This window comes from Fusarium redolens (genome assembly GCF_020744475.1).
Source record: "Fusarium redolens strain MPI-CAGE-AT-0023 chromosome Unknown BKA55scaffold_13, whole genome shotgun sequence".
NCBI lineage: Eukaryota > Fungi > Ascomycota > Sordariomycetes > Hypocreales > Nectriaceae > Fusarium > Fusarium redolens.
The window spans coordinates 892,512-919,506 of NW_025763676.1; the positions used below are offsets into that span (position 1 = coordinate 892,512).

Below are 26,995 nucleotides of genomic sequence, written 5' to 3' on the forward strand. Positions count from 1 at the left end.
ATGAAAACATCTGTCTTTATCGGAGGCATCTGCTTCTTCATCGCCTCTTGAACGGTGTGTCTCTGCGGTAGTGCCATGAACTGGCATCTCCATAGACTCTCTCATACCCAAACACCCCTTCAACCAAATTCAGAATCACAGTTGCAGAGATGTTATAGAGAGGCCCATATCTATTCTCGCAATGCAGCGTGAGTTTATCACACTCGAGTCCGAAGCCAGAGGCGGCGTGGTTGAGTGTGATCTCCACCGCAGGAGGCTAGGATGTGTTAGATGTGTGCTTTCCAGAATGCCATGGACAAAGGGGATACTTACCCTATCTACACGATTGACATTGGTCTTTGTCCATTTTTTCAAATACTCTGCCAAAACTTCCAAAGTCTGACTGTGGCTGCATTCAATTTCAATCTTGTAGCTCCTGTTGTATGTCGAGGTATACACGAAGAGATGATAGGGAGCTTGCTGGAAAAGTGCTCCAGGTTTCGGCATAGTGTTGGGGTCTGGAAGATAATCAACGGCTGGTGCTTTAGCGCTTGTTTGTGGAGGCTTTGAGGGCTCTTCTTCTGGTTCTTCTGCTCCGACATCTGCCCATTCATCGCCCGTGGTGGAGTGTATGGGCAACGATTTGGACGGCTGGTTTTCTTCGAAGCATTCAAGAAGCTGTTCCTTGAAGAGACCCAAGTATTGAGCTGGCTGGTATACGAGGGCCTTGGGGATATACAGAATGAACCCAAGTTGTGCGTCAGACCACTTGGTAGAGGGTCGTTCATTCTCTGATACCTGCAGCATATCCATGTCAGTTCTGAACCTGCACCAACTATGACAAACAAACCTCAACCGTCAAATTCAATCTCGAAGTCAGCTCCCTAATCTTGGTGAGAACATTGTCAGTCCAAGCCTCGTGAGTTTCATCATCGAGCAACTCGGTGAGTACTTCCAACCAAATCTGGATGAACGATGCCACTGTAGAAACCAACTGGTCCTTATCTCCCCAAAAGCTTCCCAGTTCAGACACAAGGATTTGCCATTGTGGTTCACAGCGAACATCAAGACCAAGCACATCTTTCAGTCTTTTCATAGACTCTTGAGCACGACATTCGGGCTTTTCCCAATTATCGCGGATCGAGACTTTGGCCTTCAGTGGGCTGATAGTTGCGTGCGTTAGTAAACCAGCCAATGAGAGACAGAGGGTGTGGAGGCCAACTTACAGAGACATGGTTGATGCTATGTTATAGGATGGAGAGGTCGATCTTGGGATGAGCAAAATCAACGATAAAGCGAGATATAGTGAAGCCAGATCCCCATTATTATTTACCCGTCGGTTAAGTGAACCCCTGAAGTTGATATTACTCTTTCTGCCAAGGGAATGCGGCTTCACGCTGGTTGGGGTATCACACGCTAAACAGCGCTATGTTTTCAGCTGGGCGTTTTGGCGTTGTAAGGCAGATTAAAAAGAGCAACCACCGCAATTTCTCCCCAACATTCCTATCTCCAGCCTTCCAATAGGGCTTAGGCAGCTACACGCAGGGTCCCTCAATCTAGGCAGCTCTCGGCATGGGGAAAACGCCATGTGGCTATGGGTAACTTGGTCAACTCTGCGAAATGCATGTTTGCCCTTCACTTCAGCACGTGCTATTGGTCACAGGCTGGATTGAACGGGGTTCACAAGGCTTGTCATGGCAATGGTCGGCGCTGTCAAGTGTTACACGCTTGTAGCCTGACTACTGTATACATAGTTTAGCTTCACATAATACCGGCACATCAGTTGCCGGTTGAGACTCTGAGACTAGGCTGATATGGCAGGTCGTCAGGGGTTCAGATGCCAGAAACAAGCATAAAAGCCAGTCTCGCACCGCAAGACTCTGATCTGAGTATCAACAACACTCTAATCCAGCCTGCCAATTCATAACTAAGATCTCATTCTTCTGTCTATCATGTCTCGACTTCCGCCTGCTGAGAAACTTCCCCTTGCTGTCCGCAAAAACAGTAAGCTCTTCCGTCTTGGCCATCTCTAATAAGATCACTAACGAGACTCCAGTTCGAGACAGCTGGGAGAACACCAAGGAAGACCACGAAAAGAAACTCTCAGAGACTCTTGGTCAGCCATGGACTATCAATATTGATCCTAAAGCCCTTTACCCCTATGCCGAAGAGGGTTCGTGGGGCCACACTTCCATGGGTGATCTCATTGTCAGGTTCGTTTCCCCTTGAGCCGTCCACCTTGGTCCTTATCAGCATAAAGCATGTCTTGTTGGATCAAGTAGCCGTCATTCATAACATACTGACTGTTGCCTCTCCTGTTTAGCTACGTTGAAGGCGTTCAATATCAACTGGACTACTTCATTGGGCAGAATGGGGATGGAGCTAAGGATGAGATCAACGAGATCTGCTCCGGCCATGTTCTGACCATGGACTTTGATGAGAAGAATACTGTATCGTACTGTGGAGCCAAGGTTGGCCCTGAGGGTGAACTCATCATCCTCTTCACCAAAGGCAACTTAGGTACCAACACCAGCTATGCTGCTGACACCAACAACCTCACCAAGGCCTTGAACGAGGCTCCTTCAACTGTCCGACCCATGAGCTATGTTGCCAGAGCCTCTATCAGAAGCGACTATGACCCCAACGTTCAACAGATCCAAGAAAAGCTGAACAAGATCCTTGGTCAAGAGATCGCCATCGTCCCTAACTTTGAGGCCAACTTCGAAAAGCTCAAGGCCAAGGCTAATGCTGATAGCGGTTGGGAGCAAAACTTTGGAAGATCTCATTTCTCTTACCTTGAAGGCTTGGTCTCGCAGCTTGAGTATGACAAGTTCGGTGAGGATGACATGCTTCAGGAGGGACTCCTCGAGGCTATGGAGAAGCATGCTGTTCACGTCCGTGTTGTGGACCAGACCAAGAGGTCCTACAACGAGACTGTCATTGAGGACGGTATTCTCTACCTTCAGGTAAGAAGTTTTGCATATCTCTTGACGATACGGGTGGAAGCTAACACCGATAACAGACTTCTCCTTCAGATTTTGGTGTCAACGTTCATCAAATTTCAAGTGATCTTGTCAATATTCTGTAGACTAGGTGCCTCTATAGCTTACACTAGAAAAAGACATAGCTATCAAAGGAATTGATACATGGTTCTCGAGTTTAGTATCTATCTAATCGAGATCTTAAAGCTACTACCAGTGTGCTGCATTTTGAGTCATCCGAATACAGTAAGATAATCAGAACGGTAGAGTGACAAACTGTTTGGTGATTATGTTTAATCATAGTAAGGACAGCGAACTCCCTTCTCGTCGATGATGGTGTCTGAGTAATGGCAAAATATACAAGCGAGTTTTCCGGTCCTTAGTAGGTAGCCCAGGCAGGCTGAGCGCCGGTCGCAATGCAATTGAGACGAATCTTGGCGAAGATTCACAGTCGTGAGCGTCTGAAGCAGAGTCAGCAGCCAAAGCAAAAAGGTTGAGTCATTCTCGTCGAAGAACAAAAGGTCAGGACCGAGCGTGGATCGAACACGCGACCTAGGGATCTGCAATCCCTCGCTCTACCGCTGAGCTATCGATCCCCGACTCGTTTCTGATTATGGCGATGCTGTTTGTGCATATGTCTTAGATGCAAGCGTGGCGTTGAGACACAAAAAAAAGGACACGACACCACATCGTGGGGTCGTTCTGTCGGAAAAAGAGAGGACCGAGCGTGGTTCGAACACGCGGCCTAGGGATCTGCAATCCCTCGCTCTACCACTGAGCTATCGATCCTGTTCCTGATAATAGACGCTATAACTTTGGTTTATAGCCATGGGTTTTGGAAAAGATTTTAGCGAGGCTTCAGGGTACGAGAAATGTTTTTCCATCCAAAGCTGATCTGGAAGGGTTCTGGCGTTGGTATATGCAGACCATATACTTGTGAAGAATGAATGATAATGAAAAGTCTGAGTTGGTGTTGGAGATCTTAGGCTGTTGTTAAACAGACCTATTGTGTCATTACATCCACAATTGCGTGCCGGGGTTCCCGCGATAATCATGGATCATGTCATTGTGTTGACTCGCGACGGCTTCTCGCAGGACGATTGCCACAACAGATAGCAAATGACCAATTATCTCCAGTTAACGTCGGCTTTAAAAGAAAGCTACCGCAAAATCTTTCCCTTTGGAAACACGGACTAAATTGTCATGAAGCCCTACATAAAATAACAAACACTTCCCAACAGGCGAATTGTTTGCATTCCCGAACTTTTGAAGGCTCTTGGTACAAGTATTCTGTGAAGTGCTGTAAGTGCTGAGAACAGCAATCGCGTGCACAGGTTCTAATGATATGCCTAATTGACTTGGTAATAACAGTAAAATGGCCGATGAAATACGGAATTCTATCCTTGAAAATGGGTTTATTTAAGTGACTGTTGCGCAGTCACAGCCCACAGGCATCTTAGAGTTTTCGTACTTGACCCCAAGCTGAAAAGTCTGCCAGCTAACAGTCCAACCTCAAAGCGCAGCAGACACACAGAGATATCAACAACAGCGCTTTGACATGGAAGCGACCCTTCAATGTTAAATATATTACTCGAATCTCCTGCCGCGACTACTCATTGACCGAGCTTTGCCGCTTCGTAACATTCCATTCTCATCACCACGACGTAAACTGACGCTCAGCCAATATTGCGAAGCGAAGAGCATTCAGTTTCCAGGGAGGTATGAATACGACCCAAAGCTTGAGTTTCGAGGGGCAATTTTCTGAGTCTCCCTGTCTCCCTCTTATCGCGGTGACGAAAGTGAAGTGTCGATCTTTCTTTGGCGAGATTAGACTCCAGTTCTGAGCCAACTTGGCGGATCTGAGGAGATGACAGGATGAAATCTAAGATGATCCCACTGTATAAGTCCAGTCTCATCAATGAATGTTTGGAGCACCTTGTAATATCACACGTCAATGACGTCGAAGTCGTGATTTGGTAGCATCGTCCCAAGGGGAGCTGAACTTGAGTCCAGTGCCCCTGTCAATGTCAAATGACCAGAAGGGGATTGGGCTCGTCCAAAAGGAGCCCAACTGTCCAAGAAAGTTCAAGAGGCGCACCTCGAAGGGGCAAGTGACAGACTTCGAAACATGAACAGACAAAGCCGTTGTCCTCAACTGGTTTGCGAACGATAAAGTTTGCGAACCAGACCAAAATTGTCAGGTCTAGACCGTGAAGGGACGATACTATTCAACATCCTCATTGGCTAGCATTCTTTTGAAGCTCTGGTGTTACCTGTAACTGGCAACATGTGTGTTAGCGGCAGCAAACAACCCCTGGAACTAGCGTCCAAGTGGCTGAGCTAGGGTGTTCATCCAGACCGGACGCTTCAAAAGCCGTTGCATGACGATATCACAAGTCTCATGCAAAAAAGGACAAACGACCCTTTGACCCTGCCGGAACAAACTCCCCCTTGACTTGCCGAGGCAGAAAGGGAGCGCGTTGCCTGATGTGTCGAGTCTTTACTCAAATGAGCGACTTGATTCAAAGGGTCGTGCCCTTGGCGGAATAGTCCAGTCGATCGTGTGAGCAAACGGGTTAGAGGGAGCTGATCTAAGTGTTGATCTGTATGACTGCCGAACGGTTTCCGAGGATTTTGAAACAAGCACAAACAGACTACGAATGTTGAGAATTCTCTGTTGGATGTGAATATTCTCGTATTGTGTTCGTAAGCTGACTGAGAAGATGAAAAGAGTACTTTGTCGGAAGTTTACAGCGCCACGTTCTGATTGTACCATGTCGCCGTTGGGACGGCATTTCCACTTTTCGATCCGCCAAAGGATGCAATTTCTGGGCCCGAATATTACTGCAGGGGTTCAAAGGGTCAAAGTATTGGGATGAAGACTCGATAATGCCTTCTCAGCAGGACTATTCGATAATATTTGAGCAAACATTGCTATATAGTTTTCGACTATAGCGATAGTCAAAGAACCTTCCATACATTACACACTAGAAGCAATTCTGACTCGAGCAGCTTCTCTTCCTTTTTCGCATCATCTTGGCGTCCCCGCTCGAGGCTTTGATTCGCCTGTGCGTCGGCACGAATGAATCCGAAACAAACGGTTCTGAAACAAGTCTGACGTGTGAACTGTCTCTCGAAGAAACTCTCTCTCTCTCTTCCTGAATTCATCCAGTCTCGTCTAGACCGAGGGCTCGAAGAAAGAATACGAGGACAAATATGCTGTCGAGATGGTACAAGGAATGCTGTACTCAGCATGCTATAGGTCTTCCCGTTTCAAGAGCAAACACAACAACTTCAACATCTCATGGCTCGTGTGACGTCAGGCTCAGACTTTGACAAGAGACGCCCCTGATGATCATTGCGGAGCCCATCCAATGGCCTGGCCCTCTTCTCACGACATGCCGGTGCTTTTGTATTGTGATGCGCCGTCTTGACCAGACTCTGAGCTAGTGATGTGCATTACATATCTCCTTCTGTAAAAAGATGCTCCATAGTAGTCTATAGTCCCTCTCCCTGATCGTCTTTGTCTCTCTCCATCCTTTTCCTCAACCCTTTCCCCATACTATCTATCCGATATTTTGTGCATCCCCTTCATTTTTATTAATCCCCTTCTCCCCATTTTTCAGACCTCTTCCTTTGTTCCCATTTTCGACAGAGGAGCAAACACTTATCAACACTCGTTTCAGTTGTGAAACCAGAGGAAAGCTGTGCTCCCTCGCCTTACACTTGCAAGACTGTACACTCGACGCTTGACTCCATCAAGACACAAACAATACTTGGACTCTCTTTCATCTTTACTACTTTAACTTATTCGAGCGCACTCTTTGTCTTTTCATCGATTATCATCGCTTGCATTACACCTTCATTAATTAACTTGTCGCGTATCTCAACATCGAGACAACCATCACCTACGACGCCTTCATTTCCCGTTTCCACAAACACTTGAACACAAAACGCCGATCAAATTCCTTCCATTTTCAGAATCATTAAAAAACCGATCCGTCTCTTACAAACAATTAATCTATTTGATCCATCCCCAAACGTCCCATCTGTTCGAGGCTCATACTCAATCTTGCCACTGAAACGATCTTCCCAAGGGTAGTTTCACTAAAACACAACGCATAAACCTTTCTTGCCTACGAACAGCCTCAATTCGTCGTTCGAGACCAAATCCTTCAGTGTGTTGGTCCCGTCAGCCTGGTTTTCAGCACCCTAGCGCGTTTCAACTGAGTTGCCAGTTTATTATTGATCGAATGATATCAATGCTTCGTGCTTGAGCCAAGCCACAATCAGTCAATCATATAACTGAACGTGTACTCTCGATACCTTCATCGTCGAAGCATTTCTTTTCCGAAAAACTACAGCTCTTACTGCTCACCATAAAACCACACACATCATTCACAATGACTGGACAATCTACAAGGCGATGGCTCCAGCTGTCTTTCCTTCTCATGGCTGGCTCTGCCTCAGCAGGATCCCTCAAGCTGTCTGACTTTGAGTCTATCAGTGACAAGTCATTCCCCGAGACATGTGTTCAAGCCTACGATACACCACTCGCCCAATGCACTCCCAAAGACTTCACCGATGGCAAGGCATGCAGTGCTGCTTGCAAGGACTCAGTTCAACAAGCCCAGGGCTTCATCCAAGCATCATGTGGTGATGTCTCAGCCAGCTCAGAATCACTTCTAAGCCGTGGTCAAAAGGGCAACCTTGTCGCTGTTCTCTGTCGAGATGTTGATGAGTCTCAATCAGAGCCCGAGTCTGTACCTCAGACTCAGCCCAAACAGGAGCCTGAGCCTGAGAAGACCCAGCCCCCAGCCACAACAACGACCTCTGCTTCTTCTACCAAGGTCTTGAAGAATGTCTTGATTGAGACTGGCCATACCTCTTTAGACGAAAAATCAAATGGTAGTCTAGATGGACCACCTCTGTCTTCCGTGGACGAGGACCTCGCGACCAAGAGCACTGTTCTTGCAATCGACACAGACCAGCCCACCGGCTCTCTTCCCATGCCTGCTCCTCCTAGCATGATGACCTCTGTGACAAGGCCGAGCACTGCTAGCCACACAGCGGCGTCAGCCAGCGAGGAGCCAACTCCTACGCCCACAACTGCTGGTGGCTCTGTTCATGCTCCCAGCTTTGGGTTCATGTGCGCTTCTTTTGCCATGTCTGCTATCATGTACATGATTGTCAACTAGAGAGAGTTAGCTATCATTTCATTTCAGTTTTGAGGGGTGTAGGATCACTGTACTTGTTTGACCGAGGGAGTTGGTAGATTTCTGTAGCAACTTGAGATAGAACTCAACGGAAGTGAGAGAAACTCACGTCGTTACGTATTTAGATAGCCGGAAAATAACAGAATACCCTTCAAGATCGAATTCTTTGAGACTGGCCTAAGATGCATGTGATTCCAAGAAAATGGGGTGTGGTTCCCAGTCATTTCCCTTCAAGTCAATCGCATAGTCGTTCACTGTGATCGAGTAACACATTCGCGCGGCGCCCTGTAAGTTCGTTGTGTTCATAAAACTCTGTAGCACGAAATATGCATTACTCCATCATGACAACAAACGAAGCTATCGTCAAATCATGCTCTTGTGCATTTGCACCACCTGGTGCGTTTTTACCTCTTGGCGACTTCACATGAGAGCTTGGCCCTTGGCGCCGAGTGACTGGCGAGCCTGGGGTGCATCTCTGGGCTTCTTGGCTGCACCAAATTCCAGGGTCCATCAGATCTCCAAGAGATATCCAAGACTTAGAAAATGCAACGTCAATTGACGTTCTTCAAGTTTGGTGCTCTCTCCACAACGTGTAAGACGACGTGTGAGACATGATGCCCTCATAAGTCGCAGAGGCGGTTCGCAGATCTCTTTTCAGAACTAGCGGTGTATTGACCTTTCGGTTATTGATGTGGAGCTAAGAAACCCAGATTCATGTTGAAAAGAGCGTGAAGCTTTGCTGGAAATAGGGTAGCGTGTTTTCTATCGTTCTCACTGACGTCAATATACCAAGGCGACTGTCAATGGGTTCAATTTGATCTTGTGGATTTACGGTGACATTGGATGGAATCTTGCCTGAACAATTCTACCTTTACAGGTTGAAGGGCCAGGGCCAAAAGCTCCTGATCTAGACCCCCAAGAACCCTAACTAGACCGTTTCCAACATCCCGTTTATCAACCATTGGCAGCTCAGGCGTTTCATGACAAATAATAAGCATAAAATCGATCTCGCAGCTCGACAGGGAAATAAGGTTGTCTAAGGTTATGGCCGCCGGAGCGGTAAAAATAACCTTGATTTGACAGACCCTCAAACCATGTGCGAAAAACAACAGAACCTAGGAATGGTGGTTCACACAAGATTTTAGTGGAACAGATGCACAAATCAAGAGAGGAAACAGAGCCGGGGCGTTTCTCTTTCGGCCGCCTTTTGCAGCTCGAGAAACGCTATGAACGGGCACATTCTCGTTGGATGACGATGCAGCTCGACGTTAATGTTCATCATTGACGCTGATCATGCTACGGATCAGTCTACCACTCGAGACGATGAATGAATGACTCGAAATAATAAAACCGAGGTTAGCGCTGCAAAGTCGTCATTGAGGGAATGCTATAGTGCCAAGAAATACAGGTATTGGCTAGAGGGTCTTCAGGTTGTCATATCCATTACCCGCAATTCTTGTTCTTTGTTATCATTTTCTCCGGAGGGAAAATGTCAATTCGTATTGGGGACCGAAGGACAGGGTTCTATCTCTTGCACGGAACTGCCGGGGTATGAGATGCGAACGCTGCTTTTATCGTCTATGAGGCAGCTGGAGGCTATTCAAGCAATCAACGGCTAGTGGCATATCTCGTTGGTTGTTCCCGTATCATATCATAACACGACCTGATTGCTTTTGTGAGACTATTGATTAGGCGTCGTTAGGCTTCGGATGCCATTCTCATTGAAATTTGATATAAGACAAGTGCGTACATATGTGGGTGAGCAATAGGATAGCGTATTAGAGAAAGATGTTGAGGCGAGAAGTGGAACCAAGCCGTTGTTATTGAAAATAAAGTCATGGCGTTGAACAAGGGAGATGCATGGAGGAAAAGACGAGGTGACGAGTAAGACAAGGCTTATTGAGATGTGATCTAGGCCGTTATCGTGAAACTGTATTTGAGTCTCGATTTGAAGGGTCAAAACTAGGTTGAACTTATATAAGTATCTTTCAAAGCTTGTTGTTCAATAAGAAGCTCGAAATACTGAATAGAACAACACGATGACCCTCTCAAGTCTTGGTATATTGCCGTCTTGTCCGGCTTGGGTGTCGTGAAGATTCTGGATAAAAGCAGCGGCGCATCAAATGGCCCCGCGGAGCCCCCACTGAGAGGCTCTTGGCGGTACTTGACCCGACTGGGGCCCCCTGTTCCTTGGCCATGACCTTGTGGTTCACTGGTTGTGTTGCGTCGCGAGATGGATGGATGGCTGTCGATGGTGACGATCCCCTTGCTCGTCAATGAACCTCGACTTTAGCGCTAGAAGACGCCCCCTTCCAGAGACACAAATCTCCAGCCGATGAGGTTAAAAACAAAAACCTTGGTGAAAGCCATTGGAGATTTGGTACTTCTATCGTCATTGTTTCATGGTTGTATTCTGTTGAGAATACCTTATCTACTCTCCAGATTCATATCGATAAGTCTCACCACGCCAAGACCTTTGTGGCGCCGAGTGGCGTACGATCCCGACTTTACAGGCATTGTTGCCCTGTGACGACACTGTTCAAGGCCTGTGCCATTTTCGAACCTGGCGCCGATTGACGGGGATCAAACGGTTCGCTCTTGCGTGTTGATCTCGGCCGTTGAGAAATTCTTTCCCTTCCCTACAACAACAATTGACCAGACCAACTGCTTCTGTTGACGGTCTTCCCCTCTTGTCGCTCTTTTACTACTTGATCTGGTGGATGTTGCGCTGCTCTCCCATACGAGTTGCCAACAATAATTGATCGCGGCGTCGCCGCCCGATTTCCTCCCTCTTGCGATAACGTTGCTTTGATCGCTTCCGAGATCGCGACACCCAATATCGAGTGCCGTCAAGGCCAATCGAACGACCGAACCTTTTGTATCCTTATTCCTACAATTCAACATGGCGTGGAGTCATCTTGATATCACCAAGCCGCACTTGGTGTACATTATCCTCGGCGGCTTCACTTCCCTTTTCATGCTCTGCTCGTCCTTTATCAAGGAGCGCATGTACATTGGTGAAGCCACAGTTGCTACCCTCTGTGGCGTTATATTCGGTCCTCATGCAGCCAATTTGATCAATCCCCAAGAATGGGGTTCGACCGATATCGTTACCGTCGAGTTCTCCCGAATTGTTCTTGTTGTTCAATGTTTCGCTGTCGGTGTCGAGTTGCCCAAGTTCTATATGGAGCGCCATTGGAAGTCTGTTGTCTTTCTTTTGGTCCCAGTAATGACATTCGGCTGGCTCATTGTCAGTTTGTTCATCTTCTGGATGATCCCTGCATTGGATTGGCTTGATAGTCTTGTTGTGGCTGCATGTGTTACTGCTACTGACCCTGTCCTGGCATCATCTGTGGTAGGAAAGGGCAAGTTTGCAAAGCGAGTCCCTAAGCATCTTCGAGATTTGCTGTCCGCCGAGTCTGGGTGCAACGACGGAATGGCGTTCCCCTTCATCTATCTGTCTCTGTACCTTATTCAGTACAAGCGAGATGCACAGGACGTGAGCTTCCATTTCGTTGTGTATGTTCTTCTCTACGAGTGCATCTTCGGTGCCATCTATGGTTTTGCCATTGGTTACATCGCTCGCCATGGTATTAAATTCGCCGAAAAGCGTGACCTCATCGATCGAGAGAGTTTCCTGGTCTTCTACTTCGTTGTTGCGCTCTGGTGTGCCGGCTCTGGTAGTATCCTGGGCATGGACGATTTGCTCGTCGGTTTCGCAGCAGGAGTTGGTTTCTCCAACGACGGTTGGTTCGGTGAGAAGACTGAAGAGTCGCATGTTTCCAACGTTATCGATCTTTTGCTTAACTTGACTTATTTCGTCTACTTTGGAACCATCATTCCGTGGTCGCAATTCAACGACGGTCGATTTGGCATGATGGCTTGGCGTCTTGTGGTCATCGCCGTTTTTGTCCTTTTCTTCCGTCGGATTCCTATCATGCTGGCCCTCAAACCGTTTATACCGGACGTCAAAACCTGGCGTGAAGCATTGTTCGCTGGTCATTTCGGCCCAATCGGTGTGGGCGCAATCTTCGTTGCGATCTTGGCGCGAGCTGAGTTGGAGCATGGCGAGCCGGTACCTTTGGCCGAGATGCCACCCGAGAATACTGAACATTATGAGCTCATATATCTTGTGTGGCCGATAGTATGCTTCATGGTTGTCACGTCGATTCTTGTCCATGGCTCCTCAATTGCCGTCTTTACCCTTGGAAAGCGTATCAACACCTTGAGTTTGACCATGTCTTACACAGCTGCTCCCGAAGATGGACCATCTTGGATGAACCGACTACCCCGAATCTCTTCTCAATCCAGATCTCAAGCTAGATCCATATCTGAGGCGTCCATCGACGAAGAGAAGGGACCCCAGCTCCCTCCCGATGCTCTGGTTCCTCCCAACGGCCCTTATAGTCATCTTTTACGCAGACAGCGAGACCAAGGTGGCAGCCGCTCGTCATCGGTTGTGTCGCGAAAGCGCAAGCATAAGAACTGGGATGACAATCTTGGCCCTGGAGGACCAATTGCCCAGTCTGCAATCTTCCCCCAGCGACAATCATCCACGCCTATATCCCCTACTGAACAGTACGAGCAAGAGGAGTCACCCTCACAAGGCAATACCGAATCAACTTTGGCGGCCGATGATAGCTCCAAGGAAAAGGATACCGACAAGATTGAGAAGGCAGAAGATAGCCCTGCCGGCAGCAGCGGCCAGAAGACACCCCCCAAGCCTGTGGATGTATACGAGGAGGGCCATGATTTGATATTTGAGGACAAGGATGGAGAAGTTCTTGATGTCGAACCCGCTCCCGAATCTCACAGACAAGACGAAGACCATGTGCCCATTACAGCCGTTAAGCCTGGCCACGACAAGTTATGGACTATCTCTGGTTTCAAGAAGAGGGTGGGTGAAGTCTACAACACTGAAATGGAGAAGCGTAAGGAAAAGGGCCAAGATCGACGACACGAACCTGCCAGAGCCTACCAGTTTGGAAACACGGTACGTGCATTCATAGGATTATATCAAGAGATTGAACTAACAAAACATAGATTATTGTCGAAGACGAGGACGGTGAAGTCGTTAAAACCTATGAACTGCCTACGACCAAGGGTGAGAACTCAGAAGCTGGTCCTAGCACCACACCCGGCGAGAAGACAGCCGCCAAACCTGGTTGGACCAATTTTGGAGGCGTATTCGGAGGCAACAGCTCAAATGAACAGACTCGGAAGAAGTCTATTGCGGAGAACCAAGCAGCCGATGACAAGGCCATTCGATTCACGATTGGCGGTGTTGGTCAACGCATGACTAAGGAGGACTTTATCCGTGAAGTACAGAAGCTGGATTCACGAACAAGGAGGGAGGTTGTAGAGCAATCGTCTGCCTCGCAAGCTGTCAAGAAGGTTGCCAAACAGGATCTGCCACCTGAGACTGCAATCAAGGTTGCCAAGGCTGCTGAGCATCACTCTGGCGGGAAGGCGAAGGCAACAGACGCTCCAGCTGCATCTCCCTCCCGGCATGCAGGCCCTTCAAGCCCACCCAAGCCGTCCGAGGAGCAAGGCGAGACAGCTGTCGAACGCAAGCGTCGTCTCGCAGTTCTATCCAGCCAGGAGGACGATGAGCGCGAGGAAGAGACTGGCGAGACGCCCGCTGAAAGGAGGAGACGAGAAGCTGCTCTGGGTGTAGGCAACGGAGGTGATGATAGTGATGACGAGGGCACCGAGAGAGTGCCGCCTGGTCGACGAGGTATCACATTTGCTGATTCGACACGGCCCAGCAGGGGAAGAGCTCCGAGGTAGGGGATGATCTCATTTTAAAGCGGGTTTGTTTGCATTTTCTTTTTCGCATAGATGACGATATCCAGTATGATTCTACTGATGATAAGGAGGTGTTATTGCATGGTGCATTACATAGCGAATTATATACGAAGCATGTCATATTCTGACCTAGATACATGAAATCATCATTTACCCATGTCCACTTCTGTTGAGCCTGATTACTCTGCGGTGTATTTCCCATGGTTACAGCATGAAATGACTCTCATTCACATATAGCATCACGTGTCGCATCACGTGAATGGCCAATGGCTGCCCAGGGGTTTCAGCTGCACTAGACCTTTACTCATGCCATTGACATATGGTGATTCAAATTGTGCTTGCTAAGATTCTATTCTTCGTAACATACACCAGAACTTTGATCCCCTCCCTCAACACCTCTTTGCCCGGCCTGTGAGGCTCAATGGACTCCAGTGATGGCCAGCAAGACTCGCCGCTTTCTATAAGCGCCAACGTCGCGGGCATGTTGACCTTTGTCGTTGCCATTGCCGCAGCGTTCTATGCTCGTCTGACATTTCTTCGAAATAGCGACGATGAGTATTTCCGCGTCAAAACATCTTTGTCGTGGTACAAAACTGAATCCACTTGGCTGGCGGATCTCGTAGCAGCCATAAATGCCCAACATGAGGGTTTCCATACACACCAACCCGAATATCAGATGTATAATTTTGTCATGGATGATCTATTGAATCTGGAGCAGCGTCTTCTTGATATTGTCGCGGAGACGGAGGCCAAGGCGAGCGTTGGCGACGAAGGGAAATCATGGACACTCATGCCAAGGCATTGGAATGGGCGTACAACAGTGGCCATGGCATGGCTGCCAGTGAGGACGAAAGCGTTGGAGCTAGTGAGACAGCGAGAGGGCCTGACAGCGAGAGTGCAATTCATGCAAATGAGCATGATCTCATCTCGATTACGAGATCTGGAATCTAGGACGAAATGGCGAGAGATGAAGATGGATGAGAGCTCGCGCAAACTCGAGTCTTTAGTTGAGAACCAGAGGGATAGGATCCACCGGTTGGAAGACCTGGTAAGCCGGTTGACACATCGTGATCGTTCCGGTCTTTCGAGGGCCGGGACCTTGACAGATCTCGCAGTCAAGAGCGCCGAGTCAACCGAGTCGGCTGAGATTGGCGGTTCCGCCACAACATCTGAGTTGGGAGACACAATTAAGCCCAAGAAGTCCACAGAAGAATAGACTTTGTTTATCGGAAGCCGTATCCATTCTTGTAGGCATATGCAACTGCAATGCATAGACTCGGAAACGCCCAAAGGATGTCCATCTCGACGACTGCCCATACCCACAAGCAGCCCACAGGAGGAGCTTGTTTCATGACTGCTATGTATCCATAGTTGTTGCTGATGTGGATGAGGTAGCAGCCGCCCAAGGTGCTCGCGACAAAGAATATGGCTTGACGAATAGTCTCTTGGTAGTCTTGAGGAACGAGCGGGAAGAATGACTTTTGGGAATAATGCGGATGTAACACGTAAAAGAGGCCGATGAACACTAAAAACACATCATGTTAGTAGGGGAATTGCGATAGATGGCAGATAACACACAAAGCCAGGCTGTCAATGTCCTTTGGACGATGGCGAGCCAGTCAACGTCCATAGCATATTGCCGCTGTACCAGCACATCAAACGTAAAGTGCAGAGTGGCAATGACACCAGTCCATAGTATTGTCTCGAAGATACGTTCTGTTCGAGGGGACAAGAGGGGTCCTTCGCCGTTGAGCTCGCGTTGTCTGCGATCGGCTTCTGCAAAGAGGTCGCGACCCTTCGCAAAATCGACGAGTGTTTCTTTATTGGGACCAGATCGATCTGGCTGCTGAAGTTTAATGTCCTTGACAGACTTTTCCTTGCGTTGGCGGGCCATGGTCGGCTGTTGATGGTGATTGTGTCGTAAGATGAAGCTCTTGGACTAAAGTTCAAAGTTGGAGTTAACCCTCAGGAGCCTAGGTTAACGTGAACGTCAACGTCAACAGGTTACCCTAATGGGCTTAGCTCATGACACCGGAATGGAAGCTTCGGGCCCTGCCGTGCTCAACGCCACTACCCAACCTTCTGTAAATTGAGGGGCTCCTTGAGCTTCAGCTAAGGTATTGGGACAGTCTAGTGAGGCGGTGAACCGTTAGGCTCAAGTCTATGGGGGGTTGCCTTAGCGATTGGCATCTGCGACCTCGTGAGCTCCTGCCCCTCCATGACCAAGTTTCACTTGTTATTTCTCGCGTCTCGTGCCACTTTTGTCTCAGTCATCACAACTCGTTTATGACCCGGGTCACGACCAGCTTCCGATAGGAGCCAAGTTTTCGCTTCTAACAATCCAATTGACCTTGGTGTAGCTTCTAGTCTCTGCTCACAGCCCATATAGACCTTGCGCTGCTGTAGCGATCATCATCCACATACATCCGGTACCCAATAGCCGAAGTCGCAGTTCTCTGGCACTCTTGTCGCAAAAGTAACCGTAGCACCACCGCATTCGAAGCGACCACAGATATGAACGTTCTTCACATCTTCGCCGGCCTCGCCGTTGTGGTGCCAGGCATCTACATGTTCACAGCCAGCACTGCCCAATCGACCATCAAGAACAAGCGAGTCTGTCTCCTGATTGCGCATCCCGACGACGAAGCCATGTTCTTCTCCCCGACCGTCCTCGCCCTCACACGGCCCGAGAACGGAAACCACGTCAAGATTCTATGCCTAAGCACTGGTATGAGCCGACTGCAGCGACCCGTGCTTTGCCGTCGCATCGTGATGCGACTACACAAATTGGTTGAAAGCAGTTTTGGCTGATGGTGACTTTGGCGTGTTATAGGAGATGCCGACGGATTAGGAGAAGTTCGCAAGAAGGAGCTGGTCAAGAGCGGCCTGGCGCTGGGACTGCAGAGCGAGGACGATGTTTTTGTGGTCGACAACCCGTATGTTGAATACCCTGGTCACTGGCACCGGCACTTGCGGCTCAAAAAACTGACTGATGCCTCACTTATAGCACCGACTTCCCCGACTCCATGACGCGAATGTGGGACAAAAACCTGATCGCTCGTCTGTTAGGAAGCACGTTTGCGCCTAAATTCGGCCAGGAGCGTAAGAACAATCTCAAGCCTACCGCGAACATTGACATCCTCGTTACATTTGACAGCAACGGCGTGTCTTCTCACCCCAATCATATCTCTCTCTACCTGGGTGCCCGATCCTTCATTCAGGCTCTTACCACTGCGTCCGAGTGGCCGAGCCCCGTCGATCTATATACCCTTTCCACCGTAGGCATTGTGCGCAAGTACTCCGCCTTCATGGACTTTGTTCCCACGCTACTCTCGTCCATCGGTGTCAAGGACAAGGACAAGGAGCGACCCGAAAGCTTGGTATTCATGAACCAGCTTGTTGGTCGTGGTGCCTATGGCACTGCTTGGAGCGCCATGACCCAAGCGCACAGAAGCCAGATGGTCTGGTTCCGCTATGGCTGGATCACTCTCAGCCGGTACATGGTCATCAATGATCTGCGTCTCGAAAAGGTCAAGCCACAGTAACATAAACGAAAAGCAAAGCAAAGGAACCGCATGGCACGGGGAGTTTGGAACGTATCTTACATATTCACTATTTGTCTGTACGACCTTGGCGTACGATTTACTTTGGTATCTTACTTGCATGTAAACACGAATTTACGAGAACAAGGCAGGATGTCTAGAATGCAAAATACTCAATGGTTAGGGTCTGGTGGTACAAGCATGAAACATTGAAATGATATTATGCATTATGAATACCATGACCTGGTGGTTCTAGGGTTCCGTCTACCTAAACGCCTTGAAAAAAACATCAGTTCTACGGAGCTCTCATCTCATTAGGTCCCCTTAATCGGCTTCTTCTGCATAACCTGCTTGAACACTTGCAGTGCTGTCTCAGGTTCTGTTCTGTTGTCAGCCGGTGATCTCGGGCGATGCCAGGGGTACTCACGATAATATGGCACTGAATGCCCGGCTTCCCAGACCTTGAGGAAGGACAGATTTTCTACCGTCTTGTATCGGCCATGGGCTGTGCCGTTGACCGTGTAATTGCTGAAGGGCGCTGCCACAAACTTCTTCTGGCCAGGCCACTCGAGCGCATAAGATGCCCATAGGACACCCTCCCAGTTGCAGATCCAATCTGTGAGATTCATTCAGCTTCTGTTTTACCTGTGTCACAATCTTCCCACTTACCAGCATCTCCAGCCCATATAAGCGTGTTGATACCACGCTTCACGACGTCTGCCAAAGGCCCGGCATATGAACGCGCACCTGTACCATGTCAGCATTAATCCTTAACTTCGTCGTTGCTAGGGCACTGACCATCTCCCGTCGTCGCCATGTTTGCATAAACTGCGTCACTGCACTCGGCGAAACGGGTGTTGGCTCCAATCGCATCCATAACCTCGGCCTGCGTGAGATACTCAAGAAACGTCTCTGGTGGATTGACATCATCCCTGCCGATACGCACATCGTAAACATTGAAGTCGGTTTTGCCTGCAATCTCAAGGTTCGTGTACATTTGGGTATTGCATGCATCATCGGCCTTTGCACATTCATCGTTTTGGCCCTCAAGCTGGGTGCAGTTGTTAATGACGGGTAAACAGTACTTATTGTAGGCGTCGATGAAACGAGTGAGAAGTTTGTTGTCAAGAATCTGTTTGTAAGGGTTACGGTTCGCATATGTTGCATAGGATTTGAACTGCCGCTTAGGGTCGATCCAGCCGTTGTTGATGCCCAGCGCTACCATATCGATCTTGTGGCCTTCGGCATCACCCTTCTCAATTTGGTCATTCTTCTTGAGGAAGTAGTCGGCGAACTCAGGGCCATAGTGTCCACCGTAGGATTGCGTGAAGAGACCAAACTCTCGAGACTTGTACTTTGGAAATCGGTCTAGGAAGACTTGCATAAACTTCCAGATATAAGGGGAAGCTTGTGCTGTTGAGTTGACATCTTCAGTTCCAACGCTGAAGCCAGTACCGATTGGCTGATCGATGTAGAGCATGTTCGCATACTCGTTCCAGGAATGAGGGTTGAGGGTTGGCTCAGTATCGTTATTGACAAAATGACAAGGCCCATGTTCCGTGAAGAGGCCTATCATCGAGGAACATCCAGGACCACCGTTGAGCCAGATAGCGAGGGGGGCCTTCGCAGCATTGTGACGAGCTTCGAAGAACCAGAACCACATGCTATGATTTTTCCCTATATCAGATTTATTAGCAAGGACCTCGGGGGTATTAAATATGATCGACTTACCAACTGACAAGTATCCAGAGTATTGCTCAACACCAGGTGTCGTCTCGCAGATTCCTGAATTGGTCACATATTCAAGCTTCGAATTAGTAGCGGCATGCTTGAAGACAGTAAGGCCATGGCGCTCCAGGGTTCTGAACTGTCTACTATCAGGAGCGATACCACCGAAAGCATTGACCGATCCGATGAGGCCTAGAAGAGCCGTCGAGATAGACGAGAAGCGCATTTTAATGATGTTGTATGCTCACCCTTCCGCAGCCCAGGCAGGAATAAACAGAGGCAGGAGTTTATCTATTTATAAGGCATCTTGCTCTGCCCTGCCATTGTGGGACGAGATCCTGGTTAGTCGCCGTTGTCAGGATCTACATTCTAGGTTCTTCAATAAAACGGACATTGATCGTTCAAGTGTTTGTTTTTCAAGGCTAGACTGTTTCTCTGATTGATTGCAATGTTCCAAATCTGTTGTGACGTGCACCTAAAAAGGATGCGCGCTTAGACGGATGTGTCCAAGCATGGAAGCTCCGTTGCTTCAGATTTCGGTGCATCGCTTTTTGTTACTTGGTCTGTGTACATACGGCGGATTTAGATTGTCCGTAGCATAAAGGATCTGAGGAACGCGAATGTAACTCAAACATTGGTTGTGATTGTACGTTGAGGAAACATTACCCTTGTCCTGTCTATCAATAACAATTCCTTAAAAGACCTGATCGACAGGGGATCTACTGTAAGGGATATTCTAGCCGCAGAGTCTACCTAGACAATGTCTTCACCTCAAGCCCGGGCATTTCTCCCTTCAACCAAAACAAATCAGAATCATACATGCCTGGGTATGTTCTGATCAACATTGACTTGACATGAAAAGCGATCCGAGCGGGTAGAACGATACCTCCATCAAGCAGCCTGAGAGGCTAATAAGCGGCAGTTTGCAGGTTCAACAGATAAAATTTGATGGATTGTTTCACAGCATGAAACAGCATTTATTAATTGTCACTTGACGTATATCATGGATGTGTTGTTCAACTTTGACACTGCAAGTTGCTCTTCGTATTAAAATTTGAATACGATGCATACATACATAGGTACGATGCGCAATTTGGTGCACAGCAGGGCCTACTGAGAGAATCAATGAGATGTAGTCTAACATTGACTTATCCTTTCAACAATTTTACCAACAAAGAATCATGGCGGCAATATTGATGTTTGGCGGCCCAAGTGTCGAGTTTCTAAGGACGCATATCCCAAAGCAGTTGACAATAGGTCAGCTCCTCAGCCCAACGCCATTTCCCCTCTCTTACAATAATGAACCGCCTCTCTCGTATCCTCATCCCATTTGTGATGTCCTTAAAATCTCCATCAAGTTAAAATGTTCTCCGGTGATCTTGCCTATGTACGCCCAGCTACAGCGCACAAGCGTCGAAATGTCATGTCAATCCCTCTACGTGACATGAAACCTCTCAGAACACACGGGAGCCCAATTGAGTGCTACACTCCGGATGAGGACACGAGCCACAAAGAAATCGCCGAGCGAATGTTGCATCAGGGAAACCGCTTGACAAGAAATCAAGAGGCAACAATATACACACTGAAAGCTCAGTTGCACGACAACGCCTTGTCTACAGCCTAAACGCCCCCTGCTACGCAGGCTTTTTCTTGCGGCCTTCCAGACACATGCTTCTATTCGTTCATCTTCAACATTCGCAAAGTTCTTCGATCTGTATTATGGGGCTGTTACCGGAAATCCTCTCTGTTTGTCTTCAAACTGTTACACTCTCTGCGGCCCGGTTCCTTTCAATCACATGGTTGACAAAGCCAGTGGGCAATTGTGAGAGGATATCATAAGGGGAAACGGAAGCATTAAGAAGTTTCCGTTCTTCAACCCTTCGATAGTAGAGCTATACGTCAATAGGCAGAAGTTGAAGCACCTGGTGCTAAACACCAGTCCCTTTATAATATTGGACGTCAACAGGTGGTTGTTTTGTATATATCAGTTTCCAGGAACTTATACCCACAACGAAGACTCGAAGCTTGTCATTGAAAATACATTAAAGTGCCTTTTCAATATTATACGGGTTGATGGTCACCTACCCTCCAATTCGCGTCATTGGTCTGCTTTTTCAACAGATTCAACACGCAAATGGATACACCAAATCTCTCATACGTTAACATGGTTTCGATATGTGCCTCCGAAGTCCTGGTTCTTCTTGAAATCAGCTATCGATTGGATGTAATGGGGGACACACGTTCCATGAAGAAGTTAAGGGAGTTGGCTGTGATAGAATCCACTGGATGCAGTATTAGTTTTAGGTTCTTCACAATGGGAAGACTCTTGAGCGGTGTGCCAGCAGCTGCCTTGTCCTGAGGGAGCAAGCAACTTCTGACCTTTAAGTAAGGCACCAAAAATAACTAGTCCCAAGGCCTACCAACTTAAGTTGAATTTACCCAAGTCTTTCTATTATTCAGGATGGAAGCTCTCAGTATTCTTGCCTCCCCTAGTTCATATATATCAACTTTGCTGCGTTCCCCATTTCCCTCAGGCCATGCAAGAGTCTTGCGGCGACGACGGATCGTATATCCCGATTTGGGTGTCAGGAAATAAGCATAAGATAAGCCTCTCGACAATCAGAGCCAAGTATGTTTAGCCGAAGTGTCGAGACTGGTCTCTTGCATGGATTGTTTTGATGCGCCCAATCGAAAAGAGACGATGTCCATAATTCTGCAACTGATTCCATAAGACCCCAAGATTCTCCAATATAAAAGACAGACAAGGTCGGACATTATTCATGCGGCCGAGTCATTTTCCTTAGGTTGCGGGATATCTCCCCCGACTTTATCAGCCACCCCGCGGTTTCGGGCCTGCGGGGGAGCGTTGAAAGCCGGGCCGGCCAACCAGCAGCAACTGGGAGTCCGCTATTGGCATGACGTGTTGGGGTCCGCAGTGAAGTGACTGGGGTTAGAAGATTAACCTTTGGCAAGGATAAGAAAAACGATATCTCCAATAAGGGTTTGTAAAATGATCACACCAGTTGTGGAGAGAGTTCTTTGAAGTTGATCAGGAACATCATCTGATTGTTTGTCTTTTGCATACATTCACGAACATCTTGGAGCTACAAACGCAGTCTGTATATCATCTCTTGGCGCTGACGTTCTTGTGGATTTTAAGCATTGTACGGAGTAAAGAATGGGCTGCTTGAACCCGCAACGGCTTGGCGCCCGTCCTGAGAAGACGTGAAGAGGATGGACTGGGCAGTAAAGACAGAAAGGACAGAATAACTCAAGTTAAAGCACGTAAAACAGAACATATTGAAGAGAAAGGGAGACAGAGCCAGGGCCAAGGGAGAACAGCACCCTCGGGGAGAAGGCCATAGCAAACGGTAAACCACATACTCACCCCAAAGCCCAAACGGAAGGTGCACCCCGGACGGGAAGTCCCCTACTCCCTGCGCTTTCCACTTAAATTGCCAGGGACATTGTCTTTTCCCTGCGTGGATTGCCTGGATTCTTTGGAGAAAGAGGGGCCATGCCGATTTGTTTGAGCGTTTTAGCGGAAGGTGAAGCTGCTGTTTCCTCAATTCCAACCCCCAGGCACACGTACGCAGGTCTCCATCACTTTTCTTCAACCTCCAGATTTTCGAATCTTGGCTTTGTTACAAGTTGATTCTTCCGGAGACAAATCAAACGCCGATTCTTTCACTTCAACCCTTTTCGTCCCGCGGAATGTGATTGTTTGCTCATGATAACGATAACACTTTGAGAGGCTGTTGATCACTGTCGTTGTTTTCACCTTCATCTCCACCTTGCATCACACTGAGTTATTGACGGTTTGACAATTTTCATCTTTGACGACTCGATTCACGAACTGCTGCGATCAGCTTCTCGACATTTTTATTCGATCTGTTATCCGGTCCTTGGCTTCTACTTTATCTCATCTCTCAACAATCCTCCAATAAAATACACTATTCCGGTTGTCTATCGTCGATCCCCCAACACCGTCCCTCCGTAGCTACCGCTCCGGTTCATCTTTCGGATCATCCGGACATATGAGCGACAACTGCCACTTCCTCGTTTTCTCAGGTGTCACAGCTTTCTCTCATTTCTGCGATCGGCCAAGCATATCAAGAGAATTTTAAGCTTAATTCTCTTGCAATTCACTTGCTTACTTCCACATTGGCCTTGTGTGATCCCCGATCTCGGCATCATGCCTACCTCACCACTATGGGCTCTTATGCCCCGCGGCGACCACTCCTCATCGCCAGAGACCGACCAGTCTTCGTCTTCAGGCACCACGGGAAACGTTTATCCCTCAGATTCATTTGCAGATGACCTGTTCCGCGATAAGTTCATGGGCATCGCCAAGGGAGGCTCTAATGGGGAGAAAATCATGCGTGGCTTTCTGATCGGTCTCGCCATTGGCCTGGTTGTCGCATGCTTCGTTTGCTGTTGGTACCCATGCTGTCGACCACGACTCCAAAATCAGCGTCGAAGACAACGAAGGCGCAGAGGACCCCCCGCAGCAGATGAAGAAGAAAACGCAACAAGCCGTGTGCCTCCTGCATAGCGCTGGCCTTAGCTGGATCATGGATATGAGGAGGGCTTCGCTTCGGCAAGCTGATGCTTTAACCGAAAGAGAGGCCGTGACCATTTCACTTGCGACAACTTTCGAAAAACGACATTGAACGAAGAGAGCTTTCAAGATCGATATAATACGATACGAATACACGAATAGATGCAAGAAGCTTATGCATAGAACTCAGAATCATCGGCTTTGTTCACATCGCTCAGCACACATAGGCCCATTAACGCAATGGACAGGTCTGATGGAAGGGCTTTGTAGCCGCGCGCCCGAAACAGGGGCCTTGGATATAACTATTGCAATTACTCGTGCCAGGCCAAGTTCAGATCTCGTGTTGCTGACCTGGCATGAGGGAGCCTGGGGAAGCGGGACGATGGCTACGCATAAGCAGGGCAAATTTGCAATCGAGGGGAGTAGAGGAGGCCGAATCTACTTACATCCTTAAAGGTGGACTATGACATGAAATTCACAAGAAGGCGCACCAAAACGGACATGGCATTTGAATTTGCATTGGATACAGGGCGTTCAGGGACGATGTATGTATTTGGGACTGTTTGAAGGCTACACCACGGCAGGCATGAACTAGCATCTGAAATTTTAGGCATCTCATGGCGCTTTCGCAGTCTATTAGACAAAGAGATGAAAGTAGAGAGTATCAGTTCTCTAGAATAACGAATCATACCCTGCATATCTGATAATGTGATCTTTGTATACGCAATGGAATGAAATATCAGGTCCAAAGCTGACGCAAAGGATGAGGCTCAAACAGTTTGCTTCTCATTGAACACGTGTGTATAGGGAGATGAACATGCTTAATATTCTCAGCATCACTCATTGGTAGAGTCGCCATTAGAAGTCGATCTTTGAGGCTTCGCGTCGTCGGACAGTCGCAAACCGATGTATGTACACGACAGGGAGCTGGACTAGAATAGTAACACTTGGGCGACACTAAAGAATCTGCACAGCCTCTTTGAGTATCGGTTGTGGCGTTGGGCGGATTTGGTACGTCACTAATGCGAGACCGAGTACTCGTAGTTTCCATTAGCTAGTAGTCAATCAATAAATAGAGGAACGTTCTTTGTCTCTGTGTTATTCGAGAATAATTCATTCCCTTAGATCTAGCTTGTTGCTTGTTATCTGATTGTCTTGATACCTATTCATCAGCCAAGTCTTTAAAGTCCTTGTGACCCTTCCCAATCAGTCACAAGCTGTATCTGCTTCAAGGCAGCCCCGCCTCCAAGTCTCAGCCTGCCGCGCAATTGTCTTGTCTGTCGGACTTTTCCTTGCAACTTCGTATAACTATCTCTCTTCCTCAAATTCCTACTTGAGTAATTCCTGAACCACAAGCGACTCACTTCCTACGACTTACACCCTCTTATACCTCTTGTGTTACACCGGACGGGCTACGACGTCATCCCACGTATGAGCTCTGCGACACCAAGTTAACAATCGCATTGAGCTCTAGACAGCCAATATAGTTGGCAAGATGCTTGACGAAAACCTCCCGACATATCGCTTCAAGACCTCTTCAGAGAACCCACTCAACAATATTCTCTACTTCACACACAATGGATCAGATCCTGCGCCCGAGTACCTCATCAAGCGACCGTCGCCTTCCGACGCCAATGGCCAATATGCGCTCGGTATATTCGACTCTCAGAATACATCCGTGATATACGCAGAGGTCGATGTCAAGCCTGACTGGGTAGCGCCCACTCTATCTGCTGCTGAAATCCGAGCGCAAAACGGAAACCCGCCGCCCAAGACCCCTATCATCCCAGATAATTTTGCGGTTTCACTATACAACCCAGATCAAGCTATCCCTGTCAAGCAACATTCGGGAGGTTGGAGAAAGACGGGTATTTGGGAGTTTGAGCTTCCCGAGAGATCCTTTAAGCTACCCAGTACTAGCCAGATTGACCAGGAGGATCGTCCATCTCTAACCGAGTTGGTTCCCAAGGTTGTGTTTCGCTGGAAACGTGATGGTCGTCTAAGCAAGGACATGACATGCTATATGACAGGAAGAAACGTGGGTGGAAAGAAGAGCAAGGAACCCGATATTACGGTGGCATTTTTCCGTGCTAAGCATGACTCGACTTTGACCATCTATGAACCCAACATGGCCCGCGTTGAAATTGAGGATCGACGGGGTCTTGAGATCGCTCTTCTTATGAGCGCTGAGACCATCAAAGACCTATACCTGAACCCGAGCCAGGATCCATTCCACCTCCAAACCTCATCTAATGGCCGGCGTCGCCAGAACTCTCGCCCAGCAGCAAGTTCCTCGGCAGGCCCGACAATGGCGGGTGCTCTCAACAACAACCGACCGTCATCGCCTCCTCGTACACAAGCATCTCCACAGCAGTCAAACAACCAAGCCCAGCGAGAAGCTGAGGTCGAAGCGGAAACAAGGCGCTTACAAGCAATGGTAGCAGAGGAGGAACGCAAAAGACGTGAGCGTGAAGAGCAAGAGGAGGAAGAACGCAAGAGAATCCAGAAGATGCTTGAGACTGAGGAGCAAGAGCGCCGGAAGAGAGATGCTGAGGTCGACAAAGAAACTGAGAGGCTCCGTCGGGAATACGGCATGGCTGGGCAAGACTTCCAGAGTCCCACGAGCCCGGGTCACCCATCACCACCCTTACCTCCAAGACCGCAGTTTGCATCAGGCGCATTGAACGTCCCCCCAAACAATCTACCCCAAAGACCCAACAGTGTTGGACCAACACCGTATGGCGCTCCTCAGCCAAACTTTGCCCCTCCTCCTTCGCAAGCTCAGCCAGGCCCCAGTGAGAACGGAAAGAAACGTCACGGTTTGGGCGGTCTATTGCAGGGTCCCTATGCTGGTCCGGCGGCAGCAAGTGTCAGTGGTTTCTTCAGTAGTCGAAAGGACGAAGAGAAGCGGAAGAAGGTTCAGAAAAAGCGAAGTGTACACTTTTGAGCTTGAGATCTGAAGAAACTACATAGTGTCTTTATGTGTCATGTTGGTGGAGTTTTAGCGGACATATGCGCGCAATGCATGGAGGGTATACCATAGATTTGGGAACAGTATTACTAATGTGAAATGATTTCTTGTCAACTTCATTCTGTCATTGTGCTTGGATACTGCAATGTTCATTAAACTGTCCAGCGATATTCATACGTTGTTGAGCTCCTGATCTATTCATTCGCTCT

The 26,995-nt window shown here is 48.2% G+C and overlaps 11 protein-coding genes and 2 non-coding genes across 13 annotated transcripts; 8 read left to right on the forward strand and 5 right to left on the reverse strand.

The window, feature by feature from the left end:
* Positions 1–37: 37 nt before the first annotated feature.
* On the reverse strand, positions 38–1,213 carry BKA55DRAFT_693227 (uncharacterized protein; the record flags this gene model as incomplete). Its single annotated transcript, XM_046199880.1, has 4 exons — positions 38–256; positions 313–777; positions 830–1,142; positions 1,206–1,213. The coding sequence occupies 4 exons, from the start codon at positions 1,211–1,213 to the stop codon at positions 38–40; spliced, it is 1,005 nt and encodes a 334-aa protein (XP_046046500.1).
* A 718-nt stretch (positions 1,214–1,931) lies between these two features.
* BKA55DRAFT_693228 (uncharacterized protein) lies at positions 1,932–3,067 on the forward strand (the record flags this gene model as incomplete). The annotated part of the gene is made up of 4 exons (XM_046199881.1): positions 1,932–1,983; positions 2,036–2,192; positions 2,303–2,945; positions 3,002–3,067. 4 exons carry the CDS (start codon positions 1,932–1,934, stop codon positions 3,065–3,067), a joined length of 918 nt encoding a protein of 305 aa, XP_046046501.1.
* A 417-nt stretch (positions 3,068–3,484) lies between these two features.
* BKA55DRAFT_t219 lies at positions 3,485–3,556 on the reverse strand. Its single transcript has one exon. It is a non-coding gene; the product is annotated as a tRNA-Cys (tRNA).
* A 121-nt stretch (positions 3,557–3,677) lies between these two features.
* Positions 3,678–3,749, reverse strand: BKA55DRAFT_t218. The gene has a single exon. It is a non-coding gene; the product is annotated as a tRNA-Cys (tRNA).
* Positions 3,750–7,363: 3,614 nt separating this feature from the next.
* BKA55DRAFT_693229 (uncharacterized protein) lies at positions 7,364–8,158 on the forward strand (the record flags this gene model as incomplete). Its single annotated transcript, XM_046199882.1, has 1 exon — positions 7,364–8,158. The coding sequence occupies one exon, from the start codon at positions 7,364–7,366 to the stop codon at positions 8,156–8,158; it is 795 nt and encodes a 264-aa protein (XP_046046502.1).
* Positions 8,159–11,078: 2,920 nt separating this feature from the next.
* Positions 11,079–13,966, forward strand: BKA55DRAFT_518040 (alkali metal cation/H+ antiporter Nha1 C terminus-domain-containing protein; the record flags this gene model as incomplete). The annotated part of the gene is made up of 2 exons (XM_046188235.1): positions 11,079–13,169; positions 13,220–13,966. The coding sequence occupies 2 exons, from the start codon at positions 11,079–11,081 to the stop codon at positions 13,964–13,966; spliced, it is 2,838 nt and encodes a 945-aa protein (XP_046046503.1).
* Positions 13,967–14,405: 439 nt separating this feature from the next.
* On the forward strand, positions 14,406–15,200 carry BKA55DRAFT_693231 (uncharacterized protein; the record flags this gene model as incomplete). The annotated part of the gene is made up of 1 exon (XM_046199883.1): positions 14,406–15,200. The coding sequence occupies one exon, from the start codon at positions 14,406–14,408 to the stop codon at positions 15,198–15,200; it is 795 nt and encodes a 264-aa protein (XP_046046504.1).
* Positions 15,201–15,486: 286 nt separating this feature from the next.
* On the reverse strand, positions 15,487–15,966 carry BKA55DRAFT_576193 (uncharacterized protein). Its single transcript, XM_046193466.1, has one exon. The coding sequence runs from the start codon at positions 15,876–15,878 to the stop codon at positions 15,510–15,512; it is 369 nt and encodes a 122-aa protein (XP_046046505.1). The 5' UTR covers positions 15,879–15,966; the 3' UTR covers positions 15,487–15,509.
* Positions 15,967–16,215: 249 nt separating this feature from the next.
* Positions 16,216–17,828, forward strand: BKA55DRAFT_576195 (putative deacetylase LmbE-like domain-containing protein). Its single transcript, XM_046193467.1, has 3 exons — positions 16,216–16,712; positions 16,818–16,920; positions 16,992–17,828. Exons 1-3 carry the CDS (start codon positions 16,499–16,501, stop codon positions 17,527–17,529), a joined length of 855 nt encoding a protein of 284 aa, XP_046046506.1. The 5' UTR covers positions 16,216–16,498; the 3' UTR covers positions 17,530–17,828.
* On the reverse strand, positions 17,829–19,773 carry BKA55DRAFT_576198 (Alpha/Beta hydrolase protein). Its single transcript, XM_046193468.1, has 5 exons — positions 19,258–19,773; positions 18,325–19,203; positions 18,196–18,273; positions 17,954–18,142; positions 17,829–17,905 (listed from the first exon to the last, which is right to left on the reverse strand). The coding sequence occupies exons 1-5, from the start codon at positions 19,478–19,480 to the stop codon at positions 17,841–17,843; spliced, it is 1,434 nt and encodes a 477-aa protein (XP_046046507.1). The 5' UTR covers positions 19,481–19,773; the 3' UTR covers positions 17,829–17,840.
* Positions 19,774–20,532: 759 nt separating this feature from the next.
* Positions 20,533–21,650, forward strand: BKA55DRAFT_576200 (uncharacterized protein). Its single transcript, XM_046193469.1, has one exon. The coding sequence runs from the start codon at positions 20,618–20,620 to the stop codon at positions 20,876–20,878; it is 261 nt and encodes an 86-aa protein (XP_046046508.1). The 5' UTR covers positions 20,533–20,617; the 3' UTR covers positions 20,879–21,650.
* Positions 21,651–23,245: 1,595 nt separating this feature from the next.
* BKA55DRAFT_108890 (uncharacterized protein) lies at positions 23,246–23,900 on the forward strand. Its single transcript, XM_046184711.1, has one exon. It carries the CDS (start codon positions 23,450–23,452, stop codon positions 23,807–23,809), a length of 360 nt encoding a protein of 119 aa, XP_046046509.1. The 5' UTR covers positions 23,246–23,449; the 3' UTR covers positions 23,810–23,900.
* A 1,014-nt stretch (positions 23,901–24,914) lies between these two features.
* BKA55DRAFT_576203 (uncharacterized protein) lies at positions 24,915–26,900 on the forward strand. The gene has a single exon (XM_046193470.1). The coding sequence runs from the start codon at positions 25,311–25,313 to the stop codon at positions 26,760–26,762; it is 1,452 nt and encodes a 483-aa protein (XP_046046510.1). The 5' UTR covers positions 24,915–25,310; the 3' UTR covers positions 26,763–26,900.
* The last annotated feature ends 95 nt before the right edge of the window (positions 26,901–26,995 follow it).